Below are 14,953 nucleotides of genomic sequence, written 5' to 3' on the forward strand. Positions count from 1 at the left end.
TCCACTCTAACCACTAGGCTACCTGCCTCCTCTACACTCTAACCACTAGGCTACCTGCCTCCTCTACACTCTAACCACTAGGCTACCTGCCGCCCCTCCCCTCTAACCACTAGGCTACCTGCCTCCTCTACACTAACCACTAGGCTACCTGCCTCCTCTACACTAACCACTAGGCTACCTGCCTCCTCTACGCTCTAACCACGAGTCTACCTGCCGCCCCCCCCCCCTCTAACCACTAGGCTACCTGCCTCCTCTACACTCTAACCACTAGGCTACCTGCCTCCTCTACACTCTAACCACTAGGCTACCTGCCGCCCCTCCCCTCTAACCACTAGGCTACCTGCCTCCTCTACACTCTAACCACTAGGCTACCTGCCGCCCCTCCCCTCTAACCACTTAGTCTACCTGCCGCCCCTCCACTCTAACAACTAGGCTACCTGCCTCCCCAACACTCTAACCACTAGGCTACCTGCCTCCTCTACACTAACCACTAGGCTACCTGCCGCCCCTACACTCTAACCACTAGGCTACCTGCCGCCCCTCCACTCTAACCACTAGGCTACCTGCCTCCTCTACACTCTAACCACTAGGCTACCTGCCTCCTCTACACTCTAACCACTAGGCTACCTGCCTCCTCTACACTCTAACCACTAGGCTACCTGCCTCCTCTACACTCTAACCACTAGGCTACCTGCCTCCTCTACACTCTAACCACTAGGCTACCTGCCTCCTCTACACTCTAACCACTAGGCTACCTGCCTCCTCTACACTCTAACCACTAGGCTACCTGCCTCCTCTACACTCTAACCACTAGGCTACCTGCCTCCTCTACACTCTAACCACTAGGCTACCTGCCTCCCCTACACTCTAACCACTAGGCTACCTGCCTCCCCTCCCCTCTAACCACTAGGCTACCTGCCGCCCCTACACTCTAACCACTAGGCTACCTGCCGCCCCTACACTCTAACCACTAGGCTACCTACCGCCCCTCCACTCTAACCACTAGGCTACCTGCCTCCCCTACACTCTAACCACTAGGCTACCTGCCGCCCCTCCCCTCTAACCACTAGGCTACCTGCCTCCTCTACGCTCTAACCACGAGTCTACCTGCCGCCCCCCCCCCTCTAACCACTAGGCTACCTGCCTCCTCTACACTAACCACTAGGCTACCCTGCCGCCTCTACACTCTAACCACTAGGCTACCTGCCTCCCCTACACTCTAACCACTAGGCTACCTGCCTCCCCTCCCCTCTAACCACTAGGCTACCTGCCGCCCCTACACTCTAACCACTAGGCTACCTGCCGCCCCTCCACTCTAACCACTAGGCTACCTGCCTCCCCTCCACTCTAACCACTAGGCTACCTGCCTCCCCTACACTCTAACCACTAGGCTACCTGCCGCCCCTCCCCTCTAACCACTAGGCTACCTGCCTCCTCTACACTAACCACTAGGCTACCTGCCTCCTCTACGCTCTAACCACGAGTCTACCTGCCGCCCCCCCCCTCTAACCACTAGGCTACCTGCCTCCTCTACACTCTAACCACTAGGCTACCTGCCGCCCCCCCCCTCTAACCACTAGGCTACCTGCCTCCTCTACACTCTAACCACTAGGCTACCTGCCGCCCCCCCCCCTCTAACCACTAGGCTACCTGCCTCCTCTACACTCTAACCACTAGGCTACCTGCCGCCCCCCCCCTCTAACCACTAGGCTACCTGCCTCCTCTACACTAACCACTAGGCTACCTGCCTCCTCTACACTAACCACTAGGTTACCTGCCTCCTCTACACTCTAACCACTAGGCTACCTGCCTCCTCTACACTCTAACCACTAGGCTACCTGCCTCCTCTACACTCTAACCACTAGGCTACCTGCCTCCTCTACACTCTAACCACTAGGCTACCTGCCTCCTCTACACTCTAACCACTAGGCTACCTGCCTCCTCTACACTCTAACCACTAGGCTACCTGCCTCCCCTACACTCTAACCACTAGGCTACCTGCCTCCCCTCCCCTCTAACCACTAGGCTACCTGAAGGCCCCTAGAATCTAACCACTAGGCTACCTGCCGCCCCTCCACTCTAACCACTAGGCTACCTGCCGCCCCTCCACTCTAACCACTAGGCTACCTGCCTCCCCTCCCCTCTAACCACTAGGCTACCTGCCGCCCCTACACTCTAACCACTAGGCTACCTGCCGCCCCTCCCCTCTAACCACTAGGCTACATGCCTCCTCTACACTAACCACTAGGCTACCTGCCTCCTCTACGCTCTAACCACGAGTCTAACTGCCGCCCCCCCCCCTCTAACCACTAGGCTACCTGCCTCCTCTACACTAACCACTAGGCTACCTGCCTCCTCTACGCTCTAACCACGAGTCTAACTGCCGCCCCCCCCCCTCTAACCACTAGGCTACCTGCCTCCTCTACACTAACCACTAGGCTACCTGCCTCCTCTACGCTAACCACTAGGCTACCTGCCTCCTCTACACTCTAACCACTAGGCTACCCAATTTAATCCATTTTAAATTCAGGCTGTAAGACAACAAAATGGGGAGAAGGTCAAGGCGTGTGAATACCTTCTGAAGGCATTGTGTGTGTGTGTGTGTGTTGGGGAGCGTAACCATAACCATTGGCAGTATGTTTACCTGTGAGTTGCTGCTGTTCTCCAGAGCATCACTAGAGGGCAGAGCAGAGTACAGGGTCGACGATTCACCCTCCTTGTCCTTGGGATCCAAGGGGCTGATTGGTCGGTCTGGTAACCTGACTATAGAAATAATAATACAGCACACTGATTGGTCAGTCTGGTAACTATAGTAACAATAATAATATAGCACACTGATTGGTCAGTCTGGTAACTATAGTAATAATAATACAGCACACTGATTGGTCAGTCTGGTAACCATAGTAATAATAATAATATAGCACACTGATTGGTCAGTCTGGTAACTATAGTAATAATAATACAGCACACTGATTGGTCAGTCTGGTAACTATAGTAATAATAATAATACAGCACACTGATTGGTCAGTCTCCTGGTCGACTTACCCTCATCAGTTTGAGCCTCCTGGTCGACTTATCCTTATCGAATATCAGTTTGAGCCTCCTGGTCGACTTACCCTTATCGAATATGAGTTTGAGCCTCCTGGTTTTGCGTTTCTTGTCACAGAACTCCCTCTCGAAGTCTCCCAGTCCTGACGTGTACTGGTCCCATGAGATGTCTGGCAGCTGAACCACTCTCTGGGGCCGCGGCATGCCCAGTTCCACCTGGGGGTCAGAGGTAAGAACTCAGCAGGAAGTGACCTCATAGAACAAGACAGAGAGAGACAGAGACAGAGATAGGGAGAGAGATAGAGAGAGAGAGAAGCAACAAACCTGTTTCTGCTGCTGCTCTACAAATCTGATGGGCTCAAAGAGGGTTATAACACATCCTATACCTGTTATAACAGGTTATAATAGTTACTATGACACAGAACAGTACCTGTTTCTGCAGCTGCTCTACAAATCTGATGGGCTCAAAGAGGGTTATAACACATCCTATACCTGTTATAACAGGTTATAATAGTTACTATGACACAGAACAGTACCTGTTCCTGCAGCTGCTCTACAAAGCTGACCGGGTCTTGGAGAGCTTCTCTCTGCTGTCTGGCCAGACGCTCCAAGTCCAGTATACTCTGAGTTCTCTGGGCCTCCAACACACCTACAGTCTGGAGTAACCTCTGGTAACTGATGGAGGAGGAGGAGGGGGGGGGGGGGTAACAGAGGGGGGGAGAGGTTAATTTGCTTATTAGGATCCTCATTACCTTTTGCAGAAGCAGTACCTGCTCTCCCCGGGGTCCTCAAAAAACACAAGACATGACAAGTAAGAGAGACAAGGGCAGTCACTCAAATGTAATCTACAACAATATACAAACAAAGTACAATAATGGGTCTGTTTGTTCCCTTATGGTCCCCGTAGTTCCATGTGATCATGGCTCTGTGTAATACTGTGAAGGGAGTTCCATGTGATCATGGCTCTGTGTAATACTGTGAAGGGAGTTCCATGTGATCATGGCTCTGTGTAATACTGTGAAGGGAGTTCCATTTGATCATGTCTCTGTGTAATACTGTGAAGGGAGTTCCATGTGATCATGTCTCTGTGTAATACTGTGAAGGTAGTTCCATGTGATCATGGCTCTGTGTAATACTGTGAAGTGAGTTCCATGTGATCATGGCTCTGTGTAATACTGTGAAGGGAGTTCCATGTGATCATGGCTCTGTGTAATACTGTGAAGGGAGTTCCATGTGATCATGGCTCTCTGTAATACTGTGAAGGTAGTTCCATGTGATCATGGCTCTGTGTAATACTGTGAAGGTAGTTCCATGTGATCATGGCTCTGTGTAATACTGTGAAGGTAGTTCCATGTGATCATGGCTCTGTGTAATACTGTGAAGGGAGTTCCATGTGATCATGGCTCTGTGTAATACTGTGAAGGTAGTTCCATGTGATCATGGCTCTGTGTAATACTGTGAAGGTAGTGCCATGTGATCATGGCTCTGTGTAATACTGTGAAGGTAGTTCCATGTGATCATGGCTCTGTGTAATACTGTGAAGGTAGTTCCATGTGATCATGGCTCTGTGTAATATTGTGAAGGGAGTTCCATGTGATCATGTCTCTGTGTAATACTGTGAAGGTAGTTCCATGTGATCATGGCTCTGTGTAATACTGTTAACCCACTAGACCAGTTAACCCACTGTTCCTAGACCAGTTAACCCACTAGACCAGTTAACCCACTGTTCCTAGACCAGTTAACCCACTGTTCCTAGACCAATTAACCCACTAGACCAGTTAACCCACTGTTCCTAGACCAGTTAACCCACTAGACCAGTTAACCCCACTGTTCCTAGACCAGTTAACCCACTAGACCAGTTAACCCACTGTTCCTAGACCAGTTAACCCACTGTTCCTAGACCAGTTAACCCACTAGACCAGTTAACCCACTGTTCCTGGACCAGTTAACCCACTGTTCCTAGACCAGTTAACCCACTGTTCCTAGACCAGTTAACCCACTGTTCCTAGACCAGTTAACCCACTGTTCCTAGACCAGTTAACCCACTGTTCCTAGACCAGTTAACCCACTGTTCCTAGACCAGTTAACCCACAGTTCCTAGACCAGTTAACCCACAGTTCCTAGACCAGTTAACCCACTGTTCCTGGAACAGTTAACCCACTGTTCCTGGAACAGTTAACCCACTGTTCCTAGACCAGTTAACCCACTGTTCCTAGACCAGTTAACCCACTGTTCCTAGACCAGTGAACCCACTGTTCCTAGACCAGTGAACCCACTGTTCCTAGACCAGTGAACCCACTGTTCCTAGACCAGTGAACCCACTGTTCCTAGACCAGTTAACCCACTGTTCCTAGACCAGTTAACCCACTGTTCCTAGACCAGTTAACCCACTGTTCCTAGACCAGTTTAACCCACTGTTCCTAGACCAGTTAACCCACTGTTCCTAGACCAAGTTAACCCACTGTTCCTAGACCAGTTAACCCACTGTTCCTAGACCAGTTAACCCACTGTCCTAGACCAGTTAACCCACTGTTCTAGACCAGTTAACCCACTTTCCTAGACCAGTTAACCCACTAGACCAGTTAACCCACTGTTCCTAGACCAGTTAACCCACTAGACCAGTTAACCCACTGTTCCTAGACCAGTTAACCCACTGTTCCTAGACCAGTTAACCCACTAGACCAGTTAACCCACTGTTCCTAGACCAGTTAACCCACTAGACCAGTTAACCCACTGTTCCTAGACCAGTTAACCCACTAGACCAGTTAACCCACTGTTCCTAGACCAGTTAACCCACTAGACCAGTTAACCCACTGTTCCTAGACCAGTTAACCCACTAGACCAGTTAACCCACTGTTCCTAGACCAGTTAACCCACTGTTCCTAGACCAGTTAACCCACTGTTCCTAGACCAGTTAACCCACTGTTCCTAGACCAGTTAACCCACTAGACCAGTTAACCCACTGTTCCTAGACCAGTTAACCCACTAGACCAGTTAACCCACTGTTCCTAGACCAGTTAACCCACTAGACCAGTTAACCCACTGTTCCTAGACCAGTTAACCCACTAGACCAGTTAACCCACTGTTCCTAGACCAGTTAACCCACTAGACCAGTTAACCCACTGTTCCTAGACCAGTTAACCCACTAGACCAGTTAACCTACTGTTCCTAGACCAGTTAACCCACTAGACCAGTTAACCCACTGTTCCTAGACCAGTTAACCCACTAGACCAGTTAACCCACTGTTCCTAGACCAGTTAACCCACTGTTCCTAGACCAGTTAACCCACTAGACCAGTTAACCCACTGTTCCTGGACCAGTTAACCCACTGTTCCTAGACCAGTTAACCCACTGTTCCTAGACCAGTTAACCCACTGTTCCTAGACCAGTTAACCCACTGTTCCTAGACCAGTTAACCCACTGTTCCTAGACCAGTTAACCCACAGTTCCTAGACCAGTTAACCCACTGTTCCTGGAACAGTTAACCCACTGTTCCTAGACCAGTTAACCCACTAGACCAGTTAACCCACTGTTCCTGGACCAGTTAACCCACTGTTCCTAGACCAGTTAACCCACTGTTCCTAGACCAGTTAACCCACTGTTCCTGGACCAGTTAACCCACTGTTCCTAGACCAGTTAACCCACTGTTCCTAGACCAGTTAACCCACTGTTCCCAGACCAGTTAACCCACTGTTCCTAGACCAGTTAACCCACTGTTTCTAGACCAGTTAACCCACTGTTTCTAGACCAGTTAACCCACTGTTTCTAGACCAGTTAACCCACTGTTTCTAGACCAGTTAACCCACTGTTCCCTAGACCAGTTAACCCACTGTTCCTAGACCAATTAACCCACTAGACAAGTTAACCCACTGTTCCTAGACCAGTTAACCCACTAGACCAGTTAACCCACTGTTCCTAGACCAGTTAACCCACTGTTCCTAGACCAGTTAACCCACTAGACCAGTTAACCCACTGTTCCTAGACCAGTTAACCCACTAGACCAGTTAACCCACTGTTCCTAGACCAGTTAACCCACTAGACCAGTTAACCCACTGTTCCTAGACCAGTTAACCCACTAGACCAGTTAACCCACTGTTCCTAGACCAGTTAACCCACTAGACCAGTTAACCCACTGTTCCTAGACCAGTTAACCCACTAGACCAGTTAACCCACTGTTCCTAGACCAGTTAACCCACTAGACCAGTTAACCTACTGTTCCTAGACCAGTTAACCCACTAGACCAGTTAACCACTGTTCCTAGACCAGTTAACCCACTAGACCAGTTAACCCACTGTTCCTAGACCAGTTAACCCACTGTTCCTAGACCAGTTAACCCACTGTTCCTGGACCAGTTAACCCACTGTTCCTGGACCAGTTAACCCACTGTTCCTAGACCAGTTAACCCACTGTTCCTAGACCAGTTAACCCACTGTTCCTAGACCAGTTAACCCACTGTTCCTAGACCAGTTAACCCACTGTTCCTAGACCAGTTAACCCACTGTTCCTAGACCAGTTAACCCACAGTTCCTAGACCAGTTAACCCACTGTTCCTGGAACAGTTAACCCACTGTTCCTAGACCAGTTAACCCACTAGACCAGTTAACCCACTGTTCCTGGACCAGTTAACCCACTGTTCCTGGACCAGTTAACCCACTGTTCCTAGACCAGTTAACCCACTGTTCCCAGACCAGTTAACCCACTGTTCCCAGACCAGTTAACCCACTGTTCCTAGACCAGTTAACCCACTGTTTCTAGACCAGTTAACCCACTGTTTCTAGACCAGTTAACCCACTGTTTCTAGACCAGTTAACCCACTGTTTCTAGACCAGTTAACCCACTGTTCCTAGACCAGTTAACCCACTGTTCCTAGACCAATTAACCCACTAGACAAGTTAACCCACTGTTCCTAGACCAGTTAACCCACTAGACCAGTTAACCCACTGTTCCTAGACCAGTTAACCCCACTGTTCCTAGACCAGTTAACCCACTAGACCAGTTAACCCACTGTTCCTAGACCAATTAACCCACTAGACCAGTTAACCTACTGTTCCTAGACCAGTTAACCCAGTCCAGACCCAGTCCAGCCCAACTCAGTTCAACCCAGTCCAGCCCAACTCAGTTCAACCCAGTCCAGCCCGGTTCAACCCAGTCCAGCCCGGTTCAACCCAGTCCAGCCCAGTTCAACCCAGTCCAGCCCAGTTCAACCCAGTCCAGCCCAGTTCAACCCAGTCCAGCCCAACTCAGTTCAACCCAGTCCAGCCCAACTCAGTTCAACCCAGTCCAGCCCAACCCAGTCCAACTCAGTTCAACCTAGTCCAGCCCGGTTCAACCCAGTCCAGCCCAGTTCAACCCAGTCCAGCCCAGTTCAACTCAGTCCAGCCCAGTTCAACTCAGTCCAACCCAGTTCAACCCAGTCCAGCCCAGTTCAACCCAGTCCAGCCCAGTTCAACCCAGTCCAGCCCAGTTCAACTCAGTCCAGCCCAGTTCAACCCAGTCCAGTCCAACCCAACAGGACCTGACTGCCCAGCACTGCTGACTGTGTCCCAAACGGCCCCCTATTCCCTACACGGTGCACTACTTTGGACCAGGGCCAGTAGTGCACTACTTTGGACCAGGGCCAGTAGTGCACTATACTGCATTCATCTGAGCTAACGACAGTGGTTTCTTCATCACAGTAATCTCACTCTAGCTGGCAACATGAATCATATTACCAATATATGTTACATGATACTCCCTAAGGATCAGTCCTATTTTCCAAACCTTGGTACCCTCAGCCTGAACTCTCAGCTGGGCACCATCAGGGATGGATTTTATAGGAGGGTTGTTTTAGAATCAGTCGGTCGGGTTTCTATTCCTTTTCCTATTAAAGATATGAAAGCTGCTGTTTTCAATTAGGATTTTTCAAGTCTTGGCTTGAAACACCCTGAAATTGAAAGGCAATAGAGCTCCTGAAACGCAGAGATGAGTTACCTCTGGTTCATTCAGCCATTCCTATGGGGAAATGAGATACCTCTGGTTCGTTCAGCCACTCCTATGGGGAAATGAGATACCTCTGGTTCATTCAGCCACTCCTATGGGGAAATGAGATACCTCTGGTTCATTCAGCCACTCCTATAGGGAAATGAGATACCTCTGGTTCGTTCAGCCACTCCTATGGGAAAATGTGATACCTCTGGTTCGTTCAGCCACTCCTATGGGGAAATGAGATACCTCTGGTTCGTTCAGCCACTCCTATGGGGAAATGAGATACCTCTGGTTCATTCAGCCACTCCTATGGGAAAATGAGGTACCTCTGGTTCATTCAGCCACTCCTATGGGAAAATGAGATACCTCTGGTTCGTTCAGCCACTCCTATGGGGAAATGAGGTACCTCTGGTTCGTTCAGCCACTCCTATGGGGAAAATGAATGGACGAACAGACCACAGATCAACTACCCTGTCATCACTAACCCCCCACTACCATTATCACCACAGACCAACTACCCTGTCATCACTAACCCCCCCACTACCATTACCACCACAGAACAACTACCCTGTCATCACTAACCACCATTATCACCACAGACTAACTACCCTGTCATCACTAACCCCCCACTACCACCACAGACCAACTACCCTGTCATCACTAACCCCCATTATCACCACAGACTAACTACCCTGTCATCACTAACCCCCCACTACCACCACAGACCAACTACCCTGTCATCACTAACCCCCATTATCACCACAGACCAACTGCCCTGTCATCACCACAGACCAACTACCCTGTCATCACCACAGACCAACTGCCCTGTCATCACCACAGACCAACTGCCCTGTCATCACCACAGACCAACTGCCCTGTCATCACCACAGACAAACTACCCTGTCATCACCACAGACCAACTACCCTGTCATCACCACAGACCAACTGCCCTGTCATCACCACAGACCAACTACCCTGTCATTACTGACCCCCACTACCACCACAGACCAACTACCATGTCATCACTAACCCCCATTATCACCACAGACCAACCTCCCTGTCATCACTAACCCCCATTATCACCACAGACCAACTACCATGTCATCACTAACCCCCATTATCACCACAGACCAACAACCATGTCATCACTAACCCCCATTATCACCACAGACCAACTACCCTGTCATCACCACAGACACACTACCCTATTATCACTAACCCCCATTATCACCACAGACCAACTGCCCTGTCATCACCACAGACCAACTACCCTATCATCACTAACCCCCATTATCACCACAGACCAACTTCCCTGTCATCACCACAGAAACACTACCCTATTATCACTAACCCCCATTATCACCACAGACCAACTACCATGTCATCACTAACCCCCATTATCACCACAGACCAACTACCCTGTCATCACTAACCCCCCCACTACCATTACCACCACAGAACAACTACCCTGTCATCACTAACCACCATTATCACCACAGACTAACTACCCTGTCATCACTAACCCCCCACTACCACCACAGACCAACTACCCTGTCATCACTAACCCCCATTATCACCACAGACTAACTACCCTGTCATCACTAACCCCCCACTACCACCACAGACCAACTACCCTGTCATCACTAACCCCCATTATCACCACAGACCAACTGCCCTGTCATCACCACAGACCAACTACCCTGTCATCACCACAGACCAACTGCCCTGTCATCACCACAGACCAACTGCCCTGTCATCACCACAGACCAACTGCCCTGTCATCACCACAGACAAACTACCCTGTCATCACCACAGACCAACTACCCTGTCATCACCACAGACCAACTGCCCTGTCATCACCACAGACCAACTACCCTGTCATTACTGACCCCCACTACCACCACAGACCAACTACCATGTCATCACTAACCCCCATTATCACCACAGACCAACCTCCCTGTCATCACTAACCCCCATTATCACCACAGACCAACTACCATGTCATCACTAACCCCCATTATCACCACAGACCAACAACCATGTCATCACTAACCCCCATTATCACCACAGACCAACTACCCTGTCATCACCACAGACACACTACCCTATTATCACTAACCCCCATTATCACCACAGACCAACTGCCCTGTCATCACCACAGACCAACTACCCTATCATCACTAACCCCCATTATCACCACAGACCAACTTCCCTGTCATCACCACAGAAACACTACCCTATTATCACTAACCCCCATTATCACCACAGACCAACTACCATGTCATCACTAACCCCCATTATCACCACAGACCAACTACCCTATCATCACTAACCCCCATTATCAACACAGACCAACTACCATGACATCACTAACCCCTATTATCACCACAGACCAACTACCCTGTCATCACTAACCCCCATTATCACCACAGACCAACTGCCCTGTCATCACCACAGACCAACTATACTGTCATCAATAACCCCCATTATCACCATAGACCAACTACCATGTCATCACTAACCCCCATTATCACCACAGACCAACTACCCTGTCATCACTAACCCCCATTATCACCACAGACCAACTACCCTGTCATCACTAACCCCCATTATCAACACAGACCAACTACCCTGTCATCACTAACCCCCATTATCACCACAGACCAACTGCCATGTCATCACTAACCCCCATTATCACCACAGACCAACTACCATGTCATCACTAACCCCCATTATCACCACAGACCAACTACCATGTCATCACTAACCCCCATTATCACCACAGACCAACTACCCTATCATCACTAACCCCCATTATCACCACAGACCAACTGCCCTGTCATCACCACAGACCAACTACCATGTCATCACTAACCCCCATTATCACCACAGACCCAGTTGTAATATCTGATGGTGTGTGTTGAGGGGTGACGGCAGCAGCCATCCACACTAACAGACACCAGACAGTAGTAGCCTATAAAATCTACTGAAGGAGAAACCTGCAGTCAATCCAATGGAAATAACGTTTCCAGCATTTTCCAGTCAGAGCTCTACAGTGCTACCATTTTGTGCTCCTTGTAAAAATAAAAAAGGATTTTCCATTTCTACATTATACCCTTTCACAACCCTGCACCCAAAGACCTGTACGACCCTGCACCCAAAAACCTGTACGACCCGGGGCACAAAGACCTGTACGACCCTGCACCCAAAAACCTGTACGACCCGGGGCACAAAGACCTGTACGACCCTGCACCCAAAAACCTGTACGACGCGGGGCACAAAGACCTGTACGACCCGGGACCCAAAGACCTGTACGACGCGGGGCACAAAGACCTGTACGACCCTGCACCCAAAGACCTGTACGACCCTGCACCCAAAGACCTGTATGACCCTGCACCCAAAGACCTGTACGACCCTGCACCCAAAGACCTGTACGACCCTGCACCCAAAGACCTGTACGACCCTGCACCCAAAGACCTGTACGACCCTGCACCCAAAGACCTGTACGACCCTGCACCCAAAGACCTGTACGACCCGGGACCCAAAGACCTGTACGACCCGGGACCCAAAGACCTGTACGACCCGGGACCCAAAGACCTGTACGACCCTGCACCCAAACACATTTACAACCCGGGACCCAAAGACCTGTACAACCCAGGACCCAAAGACCTGTACGACCCGGGACCCAAAGACCTGTACGACCCGGGACCCAAAGACCTGTACAACCCTGCACCCAAAGACCTGTACAACCCGGGACCCAAAGACCTGTACGACCCGGGACCCAAAGACCTGTACGACCCGGGACCCAAAGACCTGTACGACCCGGGACCCAAAGACCTGTACGACCCTGCACCCAAAGACCTGTACGACCCTGCACCCAAAGACCTGTACGACCCTGCACCCAAAGACCTTTACAACCCGGGACCCAAAGACCTGTATGACCCCGGGACCCAAAGACCTGTATGACCCCGGGACCCAAAGACCTGTATGACCCCGGGACCCAAAGACCTTTACAACCCGGGACCCAAAGACCTGTACAACCCTGCACCCAAAGATCTGTACAACCCTGCACCCAAATACCTGTACAACCCGGGACCCAAAGACCTGTACAACCCTGCACCCAAAGACCTGTACAACCCTGCACCCAAAAACCTGTACGACCTGGGACACAAAGACCTGTACGACCCGGGACACAAAGACCTGTACGACCCGGGACCCAAAGACCTGTATGACCCGGGACCCAAAGACCTGTATGACCCCGGGACCCAAAGACCTTTTTACAGGTACTATGGAGTTGACCACAATCACTGCTGATTCTAAAGATGGGGTGTGAACCTCAGTTCCTGGAGGGACCGCGTGTCTGCTGGTTTCTGTGATTTCAATGTCATTGGTGTCAAATGAAGACCTAGTCAACCAGGTGAGGGGATTTCCTAACTAAATCAATGAAGACAACCAGGTGAGGGGAGTTCCTAACTAAATCAATGAAGACCTAGACAACCAGGTGAAGGGAGTTCCTAACTAATCAATGAAGACCTAGTCAACCAGGTGAGGGGAGTTCCTAACTAATCAATGAAGACCTAGTCAACCAGGTGAGGGGAGTTCCTAACTAATCAATGAAGACCTAGTCAACCAGGTGAGGGGAGTTCCTAACTAATCAAAGAAGACCTAGTCAACCAGGTGAGGGGAGTTCCTAACTAAATCAAGAAAGACCTAGACAACCAGGTGAGGGGAGTTCCTAACTAAATCAAGAAAGACCTAGACAACCAGGTGAGGGGAATTGCTAACTAAATCAATGAAGACCTAGACAACCAGGTGAGGGGAATTGCTAACTAAATCAATAAAGACCTAGACAACCAGGTGAGGGGAATTGCTAACTAAATCAATAAAGACAACCAGGTGAGGGGAGTTCCTAACTAATCAATGAAGACCTAGACAACCAGGTGAGGGGAATTGCTAACTAAATCAATAAAGACCTAGACAACCAGGTGAGGGGAGTTCCTAACTAAATCAATGAAGACCTAGACAACCAGGTGAGGGGAGTTCCTAACTAATCAATGAAGACAACCAGCTGAGGGGAGTTCCTAACTAATCAATGAAGACAACCAGCTGAGTGGAGTTCCTAACTAATCAATGAAGACAACCAGGTGAGGGGAGTTCCTAACTAATCAATGAAGACAACCAGATGAGGGGAGTTCCTAACTAATCAATGAAGACAACCAGCAGAGGGGAGTTCCTAACTAATCAATGAAGACAACCAGATGAGGGGAGTTCCTAACTAATCAATGAAGACAACCAGCTGAGGGGAGTTCCTAACTAATCAATTACCTTAACTAATCAATCAAGTACAAAAGAGAAGCAATCTAGATATAATCCCAGGGATTGAGTTTGTCAGTTGACAGGACTATAATCTAGATATAAATCCCAGGAATTGAGTTTGTCAGTTGACAGGACTATAATCTAGATATAATCCCAGGAATTGAGTTTGTCAGTTGACAGGACTATAATCTAGATATAATCCCAGGAATTGAGTTTGTCAGTTGACAGGACTATAATCTAGATATAATCCCAGGAATTGAGTTTGTCAGTTGACAGGACTATAATCTAGATATAATCCCAGGAATTGAGTTTGTCAGTTGACAGGAATATAATCTAGATATAATCCCAGGAATTGAGTTTGTCAGTTGACAGGACTATAATCTAGATATAATCCCAGGAATTGAGTTTGTCAGTTGACAGGACTATAATCTAGATATAATCCCAGGAATTGAGTTTGTCAGTTGACAGGACTATAATCTAGATATAATCCCAGGAATTGAGTTTGTCAGTTGACAGGAATATAATCTAGATATAATCCCAGGAATTGAGTTTGTCAGTTGACAGGACTATAATCTAGATATAATCCCAGGAATTGAGTTTGTCAGTTGACAGGACTATAATCTAG

General features: G+C 49.3%; 1 protein-coding gene across 2 annotated transcripts in view; it reads right to left on the reverse strand.

Annotated features, from left to right (window-relative positions):
• LOC109882900 (ZZ-type zinc finger-containing protein 3) overlaps window positions 1-14,953 on the reverse strand; it is an 84,279-nt gene that overhangs the window by 48,200 nt on the left and 21,126 nt on the right. For both annotated transcript variants that reach the window (XM_031810179.1, XM_031810180.1), the window contains exons 3-5: window positions 3,585-3,723; window positions 3,117-3,264; window positions 2,645-2,763 (exon numbers count right to left, since the gene is read on the reverse strand). In XM_031810179.1, coding sequence (XP_031666039.1) covers window positions 2,645-2,763; window positions 3,117-3,264; window positions 3,585-3,723 — 406 coding nt within the window. The remainder of the gene's footprint in view (window positions 1-2,644; window positions 2,764-3,116; window positions 3,265-3,584; window positions 3,724-14,953) is intronic.

Source organism: Oncorhynchus kisutch, linkage group LG30, assembly GCF_002021735.2.
Source record: "Oncorhynchus kisutch isolate 150728-3 linkage group LG30, Okis_V2, whole genome shotgun sequence".
Classification (NCBI taxonomy): Eukaryota; Metazoa; Chordata; class Actinopteri; order Salmoniformes; family Salmonidae; genus Oncorhynchus; species Oncorhynchus kisutch.